This window comes from Toxotes jaculatrix, chromosome 8, assembly GCF_017976425.1.
Source record: "Toxotes jaculatrix isolate fToxJac2 chromosome 8, fToxJac2.pri, whole genome shotgun sequence".
Taxonomy (NCBI): domain Eukaryota; kingdom Metazoa; phylum Chordata; class Actinopteri; family Toxotidae; genus Toxotes; species Toxotes jaculatrix.
The window spans coordinates 23,255,139-23,275,595 of NC_054401.1; the positions used below are offsets into that span (position 1 = coordinate 23,255,139).

At 43.9% G+C, this 20,457-nt stretch overlaps 1 protein-coding gene across 5 annotated transcripts in view; it reads left to right on the top strand.

Moving 5' to 3' along the window:
• Nucleotides 1–20,457, top strand: part of LOC121185668 (vacuolar protein sorting-associated protein 13B-like) — a 362,080-nt gene that overhangs the window by 129,067 nt on the left and 212,556 nt on the right. For all 5 annotated transcript variants that reach the window (XR_005894381.1, XM_041043972.1, XM_041043973.1 and 2 more), the window contains exon 22: nucleotides 12,314–12,447. Coding sequence is in view for 4 of the 5 variants with exons in the window: in XM_041043972.1 (XP_040899906.1) it covers nucleotides 12,314–12,447 (134 nt within the window). In the remaining variant the exon portion in view is untranslated. The remainder of the gene's footprint in view (nucleotides 1–12,313; nucleotides 12,448–20,457) is intronic.

Sequence of the window (20,457 nt, forward strand, 5' to 3'; positions counted from 1 at the left end):
CGACTTGGCTGTGTGGAGCCTTCCTCTGTGCCAGTTTTCCACTTTCTGGAACACCGCCCCCCCCCCCCCCCCCTTTAGAATGAGCATGTTCAGTCCACATACACACACACACGTACAAATCTAAAGAATATATGTATAAATGAACACACATAAATGCAGGCATGTGGATTTTTACATGTTTATACCTGTGCCTTCCACACGTGGACACTCACACATAATCATGCAGCAGTGCAGTGGTCCTTCCTTAGATCCAAGATTTTCCAAATCGATGCTGTCGGAAACTCTGAACTCTCTGGATGGAGATGAACACAAGTGGGGAAACAGAGGAGAGGAGGACAGAGATTAGGGAGGATAGATGCTGTTCCGAAACCTGTGAAGGATGTGACTGCTTGCTTTAGTGTCAGGAACACACTGCGAAGCACACCTGTGGTGTCCATAAGCTTTTAGGTTATTTTTGATTGTAGCAGAACTGCACTGCATCTTCACACACTTTATCAAGTGTGCAAATGCAGTACAAAAAGCCATTGTAATGGTATTTTCATCAGTGTCAGGAATCTGTTCAGTGCACCTCAGGGATATTGTATGGTGATCACATAAAAACTACCTGAAACACACACACACACACACAACTTACTGTACAGTACACATGTATTCTTACACTCCTACCTGGGAGGATGGCTGGAGCAGTCATTCTGTTTCGGAGCTGTCCATGACACAACACAGAGCCTCACTGATCGTAGAAATGGTTTTCATTTAATACTCGTAGGGTTATTTATGAACCTAATAGCCCACCTCCTCTCTCTCATGTGCCTCTGTGGATATTTAATTAATGTGATCCAGCGGAATGTCTTGGCTGAATTTAACTGAATTAGTTACACAGTTTAAAAAATGAATAAATAAATACGTTAAAAGGCCTTCCCAGTCTCTGTTGTTTGACTCTCGTAGTGTTTAGGCTCCAGGTCCTCTAAACACTTTAACGGTTGAAACATTCTCTGCCAAAGCATCGCAGTGACGAGTCAGGGGAAATAAGCAAGTGGTTGTTTGTCTTTTTTTCCTCTTTTTTTTTTTTTTTTTTTGTAAGTTCCTGGGAAATGTGTTCCCAACAGGAGTGATAATTCCCTGTTTTGGGTGAAGTCATCCTGTAGCTGTAAATAACATCGCATATGTATGACGTTCCCCCATGTCTAGTGTTTTGATAGGAAAAATGCTCCTTTGACATTTCGGAGTCTAAAAAAAGGCCATTATAGTTCTTTCCCTGCTTGCTTTAAAAGCTCACAGCTGAAAGGTCACGCCGCCTTTTCCTCCTGGTTTTCCCTCTGTTGCTTGTTTCATCCAATGCGCACTAATGACTTTTCCATACCGCAGCATCTTTGCTTACTCACATCTCAGCAGTATATTCTCTCATTAGGGGTTGTCAGTAAACAGTCACCTTGGCTCCAACGCCGCACACAAAGCTGCATCAGGCTGTAGCTCGTCAGCAACACTCAACCGACTAGAGTAAACCGACTATCAGCGTTGCATGGCCTCCTATCCGCCAGCTGTCTATCTCTGTGACTGGTCCTCCATCTTGCTGTCTAGCTTTTTGTTTTTCTGTCTGTGAGGCTGTTTTTCTGTCTGGCTACATGTCTGTTTGTGTTTCTGGTGAAATTCTCTCTTTTTTTTCTTGTACTCTTTTTTTCCCGTCTTAGTCATGCTGTCTACATTTTTGTCATTCTCTCTACTTCTCTGGTGTTTGTAAATGACTGAAAACAAAGGTACGCTGGATTTTGGAATTAATCAGTGACACACACACTTACATATATTCCCACACCGTGTCGGCTTGAAATGTTAAGTGGACAGCACATCTGGCCTGAAACTGTGCGTGTTTGAGTGTTTAGTGTTAGACATATTTGTATATGGCATCTCATTGTTGGGCTGCATTAGTTAGTTAGAAACATATACTGAGTCAGACTCAAGCTCTTTCTTATCCAAATATTTCTCTTTGGAGCAAAAACAAGACATTGGTAACTAGGCGCTGGTACTGTATTTTGTTAAAATTCAGCCCTCAGTGCCCCTACTCCAACACTCCACACTGGAATAGAGCTTGTAAGTAAATGAATAGCATCTTCTCTGGAAATTACTGCAGTGTTACAGGAGTAGATGAAATGAAACGTTACAAATTGTTTCCGTGAGCAATCAGAATAAGAAAAGGGCAGAGGCATTTAGCCCTTGTGGTTTTAATCATGGTGAAACAATAAGCCTCCCTGCAGTCAGGAGATCTTGATAAACTACAGCTCAACACTACAGAGGAGCTTACAGCATAGCAGGTACTCCAGCTTCACCTTACCCTTGTTACATAATGACGTATCCTTCCTGCAATTAACCGTTTTGTTTCTCTGTATTTCAAAAACGATTTCACGTCACGGGCCATGAATGAAAAATAGGAACTCCTCGCATCCTCCAGTGCTGTTGGATTGTGGTGATACTTGATACACTGTCTGAGATTCATAAATTGAAATTCTGTTCCACCTCATTTCTCTTGATAATCCACTGTTGCTGTGATTAACTGGGGGGATGATTAATGGAATGTTAATTCTTTATATTCCCCAGGGTTGGCTAACCGTGGTGGGATACATACATGATACACAGATACTTGATATGTAGGCTGATTAATCCTGATATTTAGCCCCCCCTTTGGGTAAGATTTCTCTGGAAGGTACTGTTTGCTGAGGTGGTTCAGGTGAAAGTCCACCCAAAACCAGAATACCCATTTGTTAGCCCCACGACTTCACACAGTTTAACAGAAGTGAGAAACTTCAGACCCGTGGTTATCCAGGGCTCTTAAATGGCCCAAGGTCATGGGAATAACATATGTGGACTCTGTTGTTAGGATAGATTTTCCCTTGTAAAGCTGCCCCCCCCCAGTCATTTCACAAGAAGAGCTGCTGACATCTAACATGTTATGATTGGAATTAGGCTCCCTAAAGATGATTTATTAATTGCTTTACCATGTGTGCTGTACACTGTGATTAAGGAGCTGGATGTTTAAACAGGAGGGAGATGATGGGAGCACACTCTGGTTTAGCTGTTATGTTTAAAAAAAACTAAAAAAAAAAAAACACTGGACAGGATCAGCTCTTCAGTCCAACATTGTTATGAGTGTATCATTTTCTGTGGTGTTTATATGTGTTGACTGTTAACTGAACATAAAACCGACTCCTGCGTTTTCCTGTCAGCAGGGGGCATTTCATGTCTAAAGCCGTTTAGCCACAGCGAGTCATCTGATGGATTTCTCATAATCTATTTGCAATTGCTGCATGTTTACCCTGGGACATCTGATCCAGCTATTGAGCTTAGGTTCAATCAATAAGCCTTAATGATTTACTGGAGGGTAAAGCTGATGTGAATGTGGTTCAGAAATGACCAATGATACTGAAGGGTCTTAATCTCTTCAGCTGTGACAGAACAAGATTTTCAAGCACATTAATAATTGCCCCTGAGAAATAAATAGTGTTGAGAACTCAAAGAAATGAACTGAAGATTGAAGCTCATTTTCCCTTTTTTGGAGTGGGTACACAGAAAGACATCCTTTTTTTTATTTTCTTTTTTTTTCATATTTTCATCAATAGCTCCAAAGTGTTTGTTTTAATGTGCCTCCAAATAAATGTCCAGATATATGACAAGGTTGATTTTAGTTGCAGCTTTATATTCCCGGCATATCATTTCTCAGAGGACTCTAAGGCGGATTGTAATCACTGCAGCAGACGTTTTATTTTTCAGTCTTCAGTCATCTATTTAGGTAAACAGAGGAGAGGTTTGCAGGTTGTTTGCCAGCTGGAGGCAGCGTGTGTTTGAACTGCCACTCACAGGGATGCATCGGGAATAAACACATAAGACTGGCTCGGGCTCAACAAGGGGCGCTCAGCCAGCTGGACGACCACTGGTGCCCCCTCTCAGCTGACCTTCAGGAGAGAACATCATGAGGTTCTGATAGGAACTGTAACACTGATATTTTGTGGCAAACAAAGCAACCATGACTGCACAGCGCCACTGTTTTATTTTATAACTTATGTATGCATCCTGGATATCCTTTAAGGTTTCCCTCGAGTCACCTTGTAAGAAAAGCCGCTAATATTTAACATGTTACGAATTAAGTCTTAAGTTACAACTTCTCATCCCACTGCAGTATTGTTTCCAGCTGCCTCGGTACAGCTGTTAGTCTCTCATTAAGCATTTTTCAAAAGGATCCTTTACGAACTGTATCAGCAGTACAATTCTGTTTTAACTGAATCCACCATGAGATTTTGTGCTCCAGGATACATACTGTTCAGGCCTCTGCCACCACAAGACACTGAAGCCCACAATGTATATTCTAACCATGCATTAAAGTGGTCAGTTCAAAAGTATAAGTTAATAGCTTACATGTCCAGGGGTATGGTTGCTTGAAATTCTATTATGAGATGAAATGGCTAAATGTGCTGGATGTATGGAGTATTGATATAGAGTGGTGTTTTGTTCCACCTGATTATAAACTGGCAGGAGCAGTCTCTTTCTGTGCCTATTGATTATCACAGTTTTCCACTGCAGCTATTGATTTCCCCACAGAAATCACCTCGGGGAATTAATAGAATAAATCATGATCCACTGGAAGAAAATCATTTTCAGAGTTTTTAGCAGTTCAAAGCCTCCTCAGAACAATTGCACTAGCTAGATGTCCCTGCTTCCAATTGGCCATTTGAACACATGCCTGGCACTTTTATGATGTAAAGAGAGTGTTATGTTGTTTTGTTACCACATTCAGCCTAGCTACAGTTTCGGAGTAATCAAGGGGGACTTTCCTGTAGGCTTTTGGAAGGTGCCTGTTAATGTGTAGGCAAATGTACAGAGACACACAGAACCAGTCGACTGCAGATCATTTCCCCAGAAAGCACTGAGGGCAGGGTGATATCATACCGGGGCGGTGGGGCTGCCCAGCTTGAGTCTCAAGGTCCGTATCCACTCAACTCCATTTGGCAACAAAATATTTCACTCTGTCTCTCTTCCTTTCTGGATTTGGTCATTGCACATGTTAAATAAACAGGGTACATATTACAAGACACCGCAGACTTTCAGAACAAGCATCAGCTGAATTGGACCAAAGCCAGTTCCAGCTGATGACAGAGACTTTGACTTTGAACACTGCACATGGTAAAAGATATTCGAGATATTTTCATGTTACTAAATGCTCACAGCTTTGCCATTAAGGTTGTCACAAAATGAATCATACTTTGAATTATTTTGTCCTTTTTTAAGTCTTGTTTAGGTGTTTTTGTGTTCTCCCTTCTCACAGCTGTAGGGCTCTGGTTTGCTTTTTGGATAGCTAATATTTTTGGTCATTTCATCAGGCTCTTTGTTACAGGTCAAAATAAATGGTCCAACTAAATGTTCTAATGGACAGACTATAGAGGCTGAGGTTTTTGACTTCATTTAGAAAAAAAACTGAACACACTTGCCATTTAATTCACATCATGGATTTGGTTTGAATGTTGCTTAGTAACATCATCACAGAAGTGTTAACAGTTGTTTTTGTGTCATTATCCTTTACAGGGAAGGCCGTGGAACGACGGCTTTGAAAACAAGTCATTTCTCCTCAGTTTGAGGTCCATTTCAGTCTGCCCGCACAATTACACCACAAATTGGTTCACATAAAACTAGCCTCTAAGTATTTTCTTTATTTGTCCCTAATGAATGTTCTTGTTGGCAGCAGCACCATGTTTCTGATTGAGAGCCTCCCAAGTCCCGAGCTTCTCATTGTTCTCTAACATCTACCAGAGTAATGATCTCATTGGCTTTTCTTTTCATTTCTAAAATTAGCCGTTGGCGCTCTGAGGACATACCTCTTTTGCTGAGAAACCTATCCTCCGATCTGGCTGTGGCCCTCGAAGGTTGGAACGAGAACTGTTGTCTTTGTTCCTGTGTGTTAGTGATGTGGATGATGGGATTAGAAGTAGTTTTCCTGTTTACTGGAAGGATCAGAAAGAGAATGAGAGAAATGGAAGCATTTGCATTGTTCAACCCAATCTGCAAGTTAGGAGACACAAAAAGCTTCCCGAACTGATGACTTTTCTGTGATCTCAACCGTAATGTGTCAGGAGAAAAAAAAAAAGAAGAAGGGGAGGTTGGGAACAGGAAAGAAAGACCAGGTTTCATGGTTGAGAGACACATAGTATATTCTGGAAAGACAAAAATTAATACATGTTGGAGAAAGAAACAGCAAAAAGAAATTAATATATACAAGCTTATACACATACATAAAAAAGAGAGAGAACTGATGAGAGAACGTCAGGCAGAACTACACAGTCATACATAACTATAATCCGAGCCCAAGTAGCCTGATGGAAGTCAGGCAGGTTTTTATTGGCTGCTGTGCGCTTTTCAGAAGGGGATAATATTTTCATTGTGGAGTTATTTATATAGTTTAATTTTTCTGGTAAAGTCAATAATTTATCAAGGTAATGATGGTTGGAGCGGGGAAAGAAAACAAGAGAAAGAAGGAATAATGAGATAGGACCCCCCCCCCCCCCCCCCCCCCCCCCCCCCAAGAAGAATGACTGTAGTCTGTAGGGGACTCTACTCGCTAGATTAGAATGTCTCTGGCCTCTACACTTTGATGAGCCCATACAAACCTCTCACTGACTTCCAGGACAGGCAGAACAGTCTGTGGGGAACAGATTTGTCCTTATGTATCCCTTTTCTGCTTTCATGAATGATAAGGGTATTAGGCCTTGTGGATGTTGGCTGTGGTTTTTGAGGTTGAAGTGAGAGGGAGCGGAGAGGGAAGTTGGGGTTGAGTTGTGGTTCAACAGACGTAGCGTGGATTAGTGCGCAGGTCTGGAGGGGGTTCAGTTCGGATGACAGGAACAGGAGGGGACTGGAAGCTGGGGTTGAGATGATTGCACACGGGACGTTTCAAAGGGTCCTGGTGTCCCTGAGCGAAGACGTGCCTTTTTGTTTTCATTCTTTACGTGTTGTGTCACGGTCTGGCTGGCAGAAGCTCGCTTCACTTCTTTTCCACTGTCTTCAACTTGTCTCTCTTCTCTTCCACTCTCTCCTTATCTATCCTCCTTTTTGGTCATGTATCTTTACTTAAAAAAAAAAAGTGTAGATTGGATAGAAGTGTTGTGGATGATCTGTGTGAAATCCTTTTCTTGCTTCTTGTCAGACTCTATCTACACGTCGTCCTGCACAGTTACCTCGAATGGTTAGGTAAAGCACAGCCGGCAGAAAGAGACCATGCTGTGTGCATGCGCATGCAGTATATGTAGAGAAGTAGAAATCAGAAGATCAGTAAGATCAACCTGTCCCCTACCCCTCACCCTCTCACCCTCATGCCTTGCCTGTTCCAGTCAGCCTGGTCGACCCATCACTTTTTTGTGACGGCTTTCGGAAACACTGAACAAATGGAGGCACATAAATATTTAAATAAACACGACTTGCATCCAAAACAAATAGGCAGGCAGGTTTATTAAAGAGCCCCATTGCTGCCTCTGCACGCAGCTGTAAGAGAATATACAACACTTCAACCCACTGTAAACCATTTGTAATAGTGAATATAGCAGAACGATAGCAGGCAGCATGGGGACATGCCCTGAGACCCCCTCAGTGAGACGGTTCAGTCTCACAGGAAGGACGTGTGGATGCTATGTGCCATTGTTTTTGTGAAGAATCTGCAGTGGAAAGTTCATTGGCACTGGTGCGATGTTAGTGACTGTGGGCGTATCAGCGTGACTTTGTGTGCGCTCAGTTGTGAATCGCACATCTGTATGATGTGCGATTTACATTCACCACACCACACCACACGCCCTCACACATTTTACAGCCATGTAACTCTGCCGTGGCGGTGTTGTGTTGTACATCATGGAATGAGGCAACACTGATTTGTTTCTCGCCTTAAAGTCAAAATGTTGTAATGGGGCTGGTCTGTGCCTTTTCTCTGATCGCCTGACACATGCTCAGGCTGTGGGCTTCAAAGACCCTGGCCCTTCGCTTGTTGGGAGATGTGATGGAGCTGTTAAAGAGGATGAATAATCACCATCAGAACACTAGAATTTTTATGGGGGACTGGACTTGCAGCTTCACACACCAGCTGAACACTGAGAGGGAAAGACAGAGGGAGTGGTTGGAGAGAGTGAGAAAAATATAGAGGAGGAAAAGAGAGGGGAAGGGTGTATGGTCAGAGTTTGGCCAATAAGATATTAGCCTAATGGCCTAACAGAGGGTGAAAATGAGGACATGGCTGAGATGGCACGAGGCAGGGGGAATAACCCCACTTTAAGAGGACTCTCAGGACTTGTTAGGCCTGGGCAGGTTTAAGAGCTTTGGGCGCTCCTGTCATATTTCTCTTTCATTTGAATTTAGACCTCTTGTGTTCTCTCTGTCTTTCTCATTCTCTGTCCCTGCCTGCCTCCGTCTTTCTCCCAATCCCCTCCCTGCAGAAATGGCGGGCGCCAAGTCACTATAACAAGATATGGCAGTTTCATTCCAAATAATGACCCCAGGATTAACAAACAGAGTCCTGGAATGGTATTTAAAACAAAACGGAGAGCTGCATGTGGACTGGCCTTGCATTGTTACTGCCTATACTGTACTTGAGCACACTTTCTGATTGGCTTAACAGACTTTCTCTGGGGAAGGACTTTCACAGTCTGGCCTACCCCCAGTACCAACTTTGAGGCCCAGCCAGAAAGTAATAATCTCAAGAAGAGTGATGGGTTCCTCTAGAACAATGACTAAGAATACGTTTTTGAACGTAGTAATGATTCAGGTGAGTAGACAGTAGAGGGTCAGCGTCATACAAGCTGAATGTGAAGCTAATCTTTCTACCTGCCCATGGATCAGTGTCAGGCACTGTGCTGATGTGTGTTTGCCCACATGTACATATGTATTTATGCTGACTTAATGTTGTATGGTATGAAATTACATTTCTGTGAGTGCATAAATTACAGTGACTTTGGAAGATACACTTTACTTTTTTGTAGATTTAACTTTAAACCAAACAAATTTACATTTTACTCAGCCATCTACATTCAGTAACCCATGACGACAAAGTAAAGGTTTTTTTGCAAATGTATTCAAAAACAAGAAATTACTCCTTTACAAAAGTAATCAGAGTCTTTGTTCAGGACCTTGTAGAAGCCCCTTTGGCAGGAGTTACAGCTTTGTTTCTTTTTGAGTAAGTTTCTACAAGCTTTCCATACCTGGATTTGGGCTGCTTATCCCTGTCTTCATAACAGATCCTCTCAAGCACCTTCAGACTGAATGGAAAGTATCTGTGAACTGCCATCTTCAGGTCTCTCCATAGATGTTCTGCTGGGTTTAAGAAACTCAACGACAAAGATTTGTCCCAAAGCTTCTCCAGCGTTGACTTGGCTGTATGCTTCAGGTCTTAGCCACTACCATGCTTCACCGTAGTGATGGTATCAGCCAGGTGATGAACACTGCTTGGTTTGCCAGACATAGTGTTTGGAGTTCTGCTCAAAGAGTTCAGGTTTTATCTCATCAGATCAGATACTTCCTTTTGGCAGACTCCAGTCAGGCTGTCATAGATATACCTTTTACTCGACAGTGGCCTCTGTGTAGCCACTCTTCCACAAAGGCCTGATTGATGGAGTGCTGCTGAAATGGTCGACCTTCCTACAGAGTACTCTTGACGCTCTGTTAGAGTGACCGTTGGGTTCTTGGTCACCTCCCTGACCAAGGCCATTCTCGCCCAGTTACACAGTTTGGCTGGACGGCCAACTCTAGGATGAGTCCTGGTGGTTCCAGGCCTCTTCCATTTCACAGTTATTGAGGTCACTGTTCTCCTGGGAACACTCAAGGCTTTAGAAATGTTTTATGCCCTTGCCTTGATCTGTTTCTCACCACGGTTTTATTCCAGAGGTCTACAGAGAGTTTCTTGGATTTCATGACTTGGTTTTTATCCTGACATGCAGTGTGAATTTTGGGACCTTATGGACACACGTACCTTTTTGAACTATGTCCTATCAGTTCAGTTTGCCACAGGTGGACTCCAGTAAGGTCTCGATACATCTCAAGAAACATTAAAGCTAACAGGATGCACCTGACCACAGATTGGAGCATTGCAATGAAGTATCTAAATACTTTTGTAAATGAGAGATTTCAGTTTTTGATTTGAAAAAGTTTCGGAAAGTACGCTTTCACTTTGTCATTGTGGGTTACTGAGTGATTAATTGGCTAAATTGGCAGTTTGATCAATTTGAAATTAAATATACAACATAAAGTGTGTAAAAGTGCAGAGGTCTGAATACTTTCTGAAGCCACCGTATGTCACACACGTCATACATAATCATACAAGCCTCCATATTCGTAATTGTGCATTCAAACTCAAAAGGAAATGTAGTAGTTGTAGTTTTAGTTTTCAAATTCACTCACAGCCTGATAGCCAGTAACCTCAAGTACTGCAGGGTCCACTCCACCTTCACGCTGGTGGGGGTCCCTGGAGTAAAGTTTCCCTGGTATAGACAGCTGGTCTACATGACAGAGAGCGGCAGCGACAGAGCTCTGTCATGTGCATATGGATCCCCTGCAGAGCCGAATAGGAAACAGTTCTCTAATGCAGTGTGACAGGAATACTCTAACGCATACACAGCCCTCTACAACAAAACACTATTGACAACCCAATGATATCACAGTGGTTTATGCAGCGCTCTCTGCAGATTACTCAATGAAAGACAGTCCATGAAACACAATCTGTCCTGTCAAAGTCAATTGTTGCCATCTGTGACTGTGTGAATGTTTTAAAGTATACGAACATTAGAATTGGTTTCATGCACGGCTCACAGAAACATAGTAGCTGACAAATAAGAGTGTGAGAGAAGGTAGATTGGAAAATATGGGTTGTTAAATGTAAAAGGAAAAAAAAATGTACAGCGCAGTCAAAGTGCTGTGCATAGTATGTAATGATGCAACTCTGATTGTAGGCATCATGACAAACGCAGTCTATTTCATAGTCCCCAAGTGCCAGAGGCACCTGGATGCTGAGTGTGAGAAAATACTTTAAGAGAGTCCAGACACGATGATCTCGGCCTTCAGTCTCCTCTCTTGCAGTTAACTTACACACACATACACACACACTTACCTGTGAGTATTAGTCACTTAGCCATATGCACACACACACACACACACATGCTCCCACACACAGGTTTTAGGCAGGTTGCCACAATGACCACAAACCAGGGGTAACTAACCTTCCTTTTAGTTAGTTTCCCTGGCAACACACTCTTGTTGCCATGCCAACCCATTTGGCTGTAATGATATTTATGTGTGTGGGGTATCTGAGGAGGCACGGTGGTGCTGTGACAACACCACTGTTTCATGACAACTGTGGGATAGAGCTGCTGAGCAAGGCAGACCTTTAAATCATGGAATATGTCTTAATGTGTCTTCGGAGAGGCCTCCCTTCCCTCACCTCCGACGCCCTGATGGCTTTAACATCCACAGACCTCAGGCTAACCTGGTAGAATGTGTGTTCTGCCTATATGCCTCTGTCTCAGTCCCTCCTTTTCTCCTTTTGTCTCTCTTACTCTTTATTATCTTGAATATTTATTTATCTGTCTGCCTTCTTCTCTCACAAGAACTGTCTCTTGAACTGTGACAGTGTGTTTTGACCTTCAGGTTCATACGGTTTGTGTGAAGGCTGGTGTAGGGGGTTGTTGCTGTGTGATTTGTGTGCTTGGCTGTTGCCATGAGTGTCAGCTCTGACAGTCAGCCTTCGTCTGGACCACAGCAGGAACACTAGGACATGTCATGTCTAGGACACTGTGTGTGTGTGTGTGTGTGTGTGTGTGTGTGTGTGTGCGTGTGTGTGCGTGCGTGCGTGCGTGTGTGTGTGTGCGTGTGTGTGTGTGTGTGTGTGTGTGTGTGTGCGTGCGCATGCGTGTGTGCACGTCTGCATTCTCTCAGTTCTTATGGCTCCCTCTCCACAGTTGGAGACGAGGAACCTGCCAACATGACATCACCTCAATGAAGTGTCAGTTAAACATCATATAACATGATACTGTACAACAAATGAAAGTAACTGTGAATTATGAAGAGACTTAAATAAAGGACAGTGTATTTTTAATGTACCATATATAGTTTTTATTAAATACTTCTGTGGTAAAGAGGTTATTTCAGCACAGGACCAAAAGGTTCCACCAGTCTAATTTACATCAGTACTTTATACACTGAGAAATGATGCACAGCTAGAATACGACTGATTGTTAAAGAAAAACTGTTTTAGAAACAATGTCTGAACCCAGTGTCCTTTGTCTTTATCTCTTTCTTTCTTTCCCAGAATCTCGTCCCCTGTCCATCCCAATGAAGGTGATGCCTGACACCACAGCAGTGGAGTCATGGACAACGTCAGAGGAAAGAATGAAGGAGCTCATTGCCCATGCCTGGGACGCTGTTAAACGCCTTACTCTACAGGTACCAAACTGTACTCTCTACTGTTGTTGTTCTATGTGCATGTAGGAACAGGTATACAAACTTTCTATTTCTTCTATTGGGCTGATTTTGGATGGCAGGGATTTTACAACATCTGCCCCTGTTTTGGCCTCCCGGTAAATACTGGTCTTGATCACATATATCTGAAGAATCAGCACCAGCACCATATTTACTTTTTGACCTTAAGTTAAGCTGTTGTCTCACAGCAAGAAGATTCTGGGTTTCGTACCTGCCGACTGGCTGCAGCCTTTCTGTGTGGAGTTAGCGTGTTGTCCTCATGCTTGCGTGGGTTTCCTCTGGGTACTCCAGCTTCCTCCCACAATCCAAATACATGCATTTAAGTTAACTCGTAACTCTTAATTATCCAGAGGTGTGAATGTTTGCCTCTGTTCATCAGCCTTGTGATAAACTGACTACCTGCCCAGGGTGTACCCCGCCTTTCTCCCAGTGTCAGCTGGGATTGGCTACAGCCCCACCTCCACCCCCTTTCAACTCTCAAAGAATAACAGGTAAAGGTAATGGATGGATGGATGGAGTTTACACAGTAGTTATTGGCTGTCACATACATCTGGGAACAGCTTTACATTTCACTAGTCCCATATCTACTTTAAAGACTATTAACCCCTCTCCCCGTCCACCTCTTTCTCTCCTCTGTTACAGTAAAGTACTGAGGTTTGGCTCCACCCACCGTAGCTCAGCTCCCTCTGTGGTTGTGGGCATATGGCTTCCAGGGACTTCTGTAAGCTGTTAGCCTGTTAGCCTGTTTTAAATACAGATGCATACGTAGTGTCTCATGTCCCTTTGTGGTGGACTGACTCTCTGGTTGACTGGCTGGCTGGCTGGATGTCCCTTTCTGTCTGTTTAAGTGTCTGGCTGGGTAGTTAAATGCCCCCATTGTGGACCAGTTAGCAGAGCCCACATCACAACCAGCGCCATCAGAAGTAAATCTGGAAGCACTGGCAGCTCTGACAGGGCTCCTCATGCTGCAGGAACAGGACCTCGTGGTGCGCGTGTGTGTGTGTGCCTATGCAAACAAGCTGATGTGGTACATTATTGATTGGTGCATGTGGACGTCGTTGTGTTCACTGGTTGTGTTAGTGGTTCATTTTTGGGCTTCTGGTCTACAGTATGCAGGCATTACTGTGATGATTTACCCAGGGTTTGAATTTCTTATTTTTGTTACTCAGATCCTGGTTTTTGGTTGACCTTTGCAATCATCAGAATTGTGTTAAAATATTACAGTCAGGCTCACACTCCTATGATGAGAGACTTACTTAAATATAGCTGATCACTGCAGCATGGAAGTGTTCTGTTGGTTTCCTCTGTCAACACACAGTCAGACTCAAACACAGATCGCTACAGGGATCATAACTCAACTGGATCTAATTTTCATAGTGTTTTAGTGTTGGACTGTTCATCACAGGTTGACAGAAGTTTTCTGTCAACAGGTTTATTCAAGGCATCAGGGATACTCAGTTGCAGGGATCGTAAACAGCTAAATTAGTCTTTAATTGCAATATGGCCTCTATGCATGTAAACAATAACTAGTGATGCACAAGACCAACAACCATTCTTAATTCACCTTAATTCTTATTGCTAGGACCACACAAACCGATGTCAGTCAAACATAAAAGAGAGCATGACACATGTGAATTGAAGGATTTCTCCAGAGCCCAGGTCCCATGTCAGCCCATTGAGCTGTTTACAGTACTTCCACAAAAATTAACTCAACCCTCTAATAGTTTGCTAAGCCCGTCATTGCCTCCACTTTCCTCTGTCCCCTTCGGCTGTGCAACTGGGACCACACCGTGTACTGCGGCAGTAATTAGGAAACAGTCTGTCCTGTTGACATGGGAGTGGGAGCGGACCAAACGGAACGACCTGACAGCTGGTACCCCAGGCCTTGGATATCCCCAAACTTAAACCACTCCATTTATTTTAGTGTGGTGTAAACAGAATACCTAATGGCTCACACTTCTGCAGCACATGTGCCCAATTTGGCATGCGGGGATTTCTTTCCATCTTTTACAGAAGAGAGGGGTGCAAGAGGGATAGAGAGAAGGTGGGGGAATGAGATTGGGGAGAGAAAGTTACAAAAATATAATTCATTATTATTATTTATTATTCCATGGCTGCTGAGACCACGTAAGGCTGTTTAAACAAAACAGGGATCTGAGATAGCTGGTGATTGTGTAAACTATTTTTAAAGGATCATATAGTCTTGGTCTGAAATGCAGCCACAATCCTTTTGTTGCTGTGAGATAATTTTTTTCCTACAGATTCACAGCAGGAGGCAAAGAGGTAGAGGTCTTGCCTGGATACTAGACTGTGACCTCACTTTATGACAAGTAGTTAAGACAAATACTTATGTTGAAGAATGGAAAAGATATAGATGACATGAGGTTTACATTTGCAGCTATTGTCTTTGGTCATTTATTCCACCGGTGTCAGCAGTTTACAAATAGCAGAGAGCACTGGGAATAAAACACGTTTTATATTTTCATTTTGGTATCATCCGTTTGGATGATACCAAACGGATGATCATTTTGGTATCATCCGTTTGGATCAACATTTAAGTTGTTAAGGTCTAACGCACTGCATTGCTGCATCATCCCTTACCTTACCTCAAGAAACAGCATAACCTCAAAAAATCTGTGTAAGCAATTCTGTCCCCCTGCACTGTGCATTTCATTACAGCGTGACTCTAAGCTTGAATATAGCTTATGTAATGTCTTACACACATATCCCACTCAGTCTAAAACCAGAATAGCAGCTGGAAAAAGCAGAACATGCACTGTTTCTATTTGTAGTGTTCTGCTCTAAAATCGCTCTTTACACCGTACTTGTCCTGTTCAACGACAGACATACATAGCGCTGATTACTGGTAATGTTCTGTCATACTCAAGGCAATACCAGGCACAGATTGCTATCTGAATGTGTGAGTGTCACCCTCTATCTGTGGCTAAACGCTTCAGCCAAACCCCAGAAATGATTCGGAGCCGCGTTTACTCAGTGACTTCAAATCCAGTGCATTCCTATCTCTCTCCATTTGTAAGACCCTCTTCTCCTGTTACCTCACTAGGAATGATAGGCAATTTTCACCCTGCAATGAGAATGGCCGAAACATTATTCCTAATCCATTCAAAGCCATCAGAGAATTTCCTTTAATCTCCACAAAAAAACTCTCAACGATACAGACAGACGAGCAGCTAATGCTGAAAACAGACAAGCCAGCGGGCCCAAAGAGAAATGGTTCATTTTACACATATGCATATGTGAATCACCGCAAAGAGGGGTCCCACATTCTGAAAACAGTTGTTGATTAGTGTAGATGCCCCTCAGGAATGATGGACTAAGGAAGAGAGAAAAATCCATTCACTTGCAGGGACAGAGCCAGTGTCGTTCTCACACCATTGCAGCAGACACGGTGAGGTCAGAGGGACATACCATCCAAACTGAGGCCCTCAGGCCCAAGGTGGTGGAGTCTCCTTGACATTACGTTCATTCCCACAATGAGAAAATGCGTGTGTGCATTTCCCTGAAGAGACAACTAAGTTTCTTGGTCATGCAAAGCTATCATATGTGTAGGTGGTGTTACTTTAGTAGTCACTTCACATTAAGGCTGAAGGGCAGTGCTGCAATTGTCACCCTGGCCAGAGTGGCCTGGCAGATCTTTAAATGGCCACTTGCCCTCAGCCCTGGAGCTCTGACCCTCAGCTTTTCTTCTTTCTCAGGCTCCAGCTCATCGCTGCGTTGCTCCTTGCACACTGTGCATCTCCTTAATGCATCACTTTGCCTTGTGTGTTCTTACCTCTCATGTCCTTCCTGGAGCATTGCACTTCTCTCCCCCTGCTTATTTCCTGCCTGCCCCTCTCCCCCACTGCTCACCCGTGCCCCTCTTCATCCTGTCATCTCCCCTTCTCCGGCCCATTTTAACCGAGGACACCCATGTTCTCTCTGGGCCCCGATAATAATTGCAAGTGATCAGCATGGTTATTCTATTTCAGGAATTTTGCAATAATTCCTTCTATTTAACACATGAATGTGTTCAGCGCTGGCAAAGGAGCACGTTGCTACCAAAACTGAAATGGGATCTGCTGAAACAGAGAGACCGTTGCCATGGAAAAATGAAGTAACACTGCTCCCTGCAGCTGCCATGCATTAATGAGTAGGATATTTTTTGAGAGAGAAAAAGAGGAGAAAAAGCAGTGGGGTAGAAAAGGTAAAGTGATGGAAGGGAAGGGGAGGTTGGGAAGTGAGGAAGAAGGAGAAAAAATTGGGCAGAGGGCGCGTTTGAAAGCAGGGGGAAGTGAGAGAGCGATAGAAAGGAGGATCATGTGTACTGTATGTTTGGTGTGGCTGAGATCGAGCTGCCCAGATGGTTTCCATGAACAGAATCTGACCCTCGGCTGGAGCGCCTTCTGCAGGCACATTACTTCATCCTCTGCCCCCCCCTCCCTCCATCCTATCTTACCCCCATTCCACACCTCATCCTCCCTGTCTGTCACATCCCACAATTTCCAAATGATTTGTAATTACGGTTTTAAATTTGTACCCTTAAGAACACCATGTTTCTTTGAGGACTGGGGCAATAAATTGTCAGTTTTTTTAAACTTGACAGTAATGTTACTAACCCCCAGGGTTGAGAGAGAAAAAAAATCTGGATATATTTATCTAATTATATATTTAATCAAAGCTAAAGGTTACCGTTTCTACACTAACATCAGGACAATGCAGTAGAACATCCATTACAATAAAATAAGTACGACATTTCAGACATAGCACGCTTATTTGTCCAACACTGACAGCTAAACCACACATGCAGACACACACACTGGTGTTCATATAGTCCACAGTATTTATCAGTGGTATATATTGCACTTTTAGAGCCATTATAAATCAGCCTGATAGCATACCTTGTTGCATGCTGCTTAACTTCAGCCACGATGAAACTGTGAATGTGATGAATTCAGTGTCAGTGGCACAATAGGAGATGACATGCTGTGGTGTTGTGTTACGTTTAAGAGCACAATTGGTTTTTATTACATCTTTCAATTCCTGGTCATCTAATAGAAAACTAAGCACTGATAGAGAGAGAGACAGGGGTTAATGCTTAGGGCAGAACTGAGTGTCTTCTTTCACTGAATCTCCACAAAGATCTCCACACACAGGGAGAGCAAGCTGCAAGGAAGAAGAGAAAGAAGAACAGAGAGTGATACGAGGGCAGGTACTGAGGGAATATGAAGGAGAGAGTGAGAGAAAGGCTGCACATTCTCTCCTGATTATGCACTCATCCTCCCCGGTGTCGCCTGATCTAAATCAAGAGCCCACAGTGTAACAGTAGATGTGTCATTGGCTTTCTACCCGGTGAGAACAGTGTGTGTGTGTGTGTGTTTGTGTTGTACACATGCACGTATTGACGGGTGCGTTAATGTGTGTGTGTGTGTGTGTGGCCCGAATCACTTTCCATCATCTGCCGCTGAGTCAACACGCTGATGCCCTCACAGTCGTTTTAGACACACGCATATAATTGAGCCCTTTCAGCAGGCTGCACTGGAAAAGTGCTCACCAGGATTCTCTTGTGTCTTCAGCTTGTTGAACCTCAGAGGCCGAGAGATCTGGAACTGATTTTCATTAGGATAGAAACTCTGATACTCTGCAGCATTTGCAAGCAAGTACAGAAATGTCACAGCAGCTACGATTTCAAGTTTTGGGATGTTTGAAAAATTGATGGGGAAAAACAATGTGCAGTTTTCACCCTGATCTTGTGAGTGTGTTTTGGAAAGCTTGTGTGGAGGTGATTCTGGTTAAATCGTTGGAGCATGCAGCTTCCCTTTGTCTTGGGACAGATGAGGAGGCCATGCCAAACGCAGGTCAGATCAGATCAGCTGAGGTTCGGAGCAGCCCACTTTCACCTACTTGATTGGTTCGCACCTCATAAATCAATGGGGGTGAAGTTTTGCCAGAGTTGGCCAATAAAAGCTCTTGTCATCTGCAGTCTATCAGCATCTGATTCAGCTTGACCTAGTAGTACATACTGCATAACATAATCACAGCCACCTCCACTCACTTCAGCTAGCCCAGAGCAAAATCGTCTGGCCACACCACTACTGTATACACACCAAGCCAAGCCTCTCTTTCATACATCTGACCAATCTGCAGTCCAACTGGCTTCGTATGTCAAGGCTTTTGTTTAAGCTTTCAGCTGCACCATGAATCTTGCATAAGCCCTACCTCGACAGCGAGCGCCGCGAGCTGCCGTCAGCTTTTCAACTTTGTCGAATTCACCTGCTCGCTCTTGGTGAACTAATCCCTACCTAAAGCCGAAACTTTAGCCTGTCCATTCCGTTCCAATTCACCCATACCTAATTTACGGGCGGTCTCTCTCACTAAAACTTAGCCACCTGGTCCTTTTTGTCCTTGGCCCTGTTCAGCTGAGACCCCAGCTATCACGTCAGAGCACTCAGTAGCAGTCAAGACCACCCTCTCCAAGTGCATCCTCAGCCATAGTTTGGCCTGGCCACCCCGTAGACCCCATCTGTAGTAGCTCACCATGCTGGGGTGGTGGAGGGGCGATTGTTTGAGATCGGGGGTTGGAGCAGGCGAGGCAGGCCAGGCCAGCGGCACTCCTAAGGCCACTGTTGGATCAATAAACGCAGCGATCAAAGTCGCAATTAACCCACCGCGCTAACACAAACAGCCGGGCCAGCAGAAACAAACAAAGCCCTCATGTCACCTAAAGCGTTTATTTTTGCAGATTTCCACCTCGGCCAGAGAGACCTCCAGCGCTTGTCAGCTTCTGTAAGCAGTGTTATAAGAGAGGAATGCAGAGCCACAGGGATGGCTGGCTGCCTGGCTGTGCTGCTGTGCCAGGCCACAAGCCTATTGCTTGTGGTGGCATGTGGGTGAGACCTAGCCTATCTGTTGTCAGGAGGCATCATGCATAGATGCCTTTCTCATAGACATCAGGGGGAAAAGCTGCTTTCTGCGGTTGCAGGAAAAACTTAAGTTGTGTACATCCATGCACCACAACACACATCTGCACAGTGTCATCTTCAGATACACACATTAATCATGTTAATTTACACGGAGACACTATTTACACTATTACACCCACTATTCCAAATGTGCTTTTGGACCGAGCTGAGAATGCAGGAGGATATGCAGAGGAAGGAGGAGGGGGGGGGGCAGAAGGTTAACAGTGGGTGGGGTGTCCAGAGAGATTGGAAGGGGGGGTTTCTCTGTGGACCTTCTGTTCATTCGACTGGCCATTTACGAAACACAGCGTCCCGTCTGGTGCAGTCACAGGAAGATTACATTTGGAGAGGTATCAGGTTCTTGAAAACAAAGGAATGTGCTTTCCGTTTGCTGCCGATCTCTCCACTGAGATTTTTCTGCTCCAGAGTTGCAAATGTTTTCACCGGGGATGCTGGGAGGGTGTTTCTAATTTCCTCTCCTCTATCTCTGGGTGATTTCCTGTGTGTCGTGGCTTGCTTATTGTGTGTAGAGAAAATGAGGGGGGGGGAAATGTGTCAGCGCATACGTGCCTGAATGTGCGAGTGTGTGCGCTTCACATGTTGCGCGGTCGCTCCACAGCGAGGTGATCTCGGCCTACAGGGTCTGTGCTGTGCTGAGGTCTGTGCAGATTTTCTGCTCTCTGTAGTGATATGAAAACAATAATCCTAACAGCAGATCTGACCACAGCGCCACAGGACAAGTGTCAGACACAGATTTAATTGTTGGGGTTCAAGTTAGATGACTGTGTTCGGTCCTGTCACTGTTATGCAGCAAGGCAGTTGTGCTGCTGAAACTATTTTTCAAGAAGAGTGAGCACTATGCATTATATCTTCATGATACAATACAGTCAATGTTTAGACCCAGGTTTGTAAGTTTATGGGCTCAGTATGGACCAGTTAGTCAAAAGAGATGGTTAATATAGCACGAGCTCACACGTTTAGATGGTGTGAAGGACACCGACCCATGTATACAATG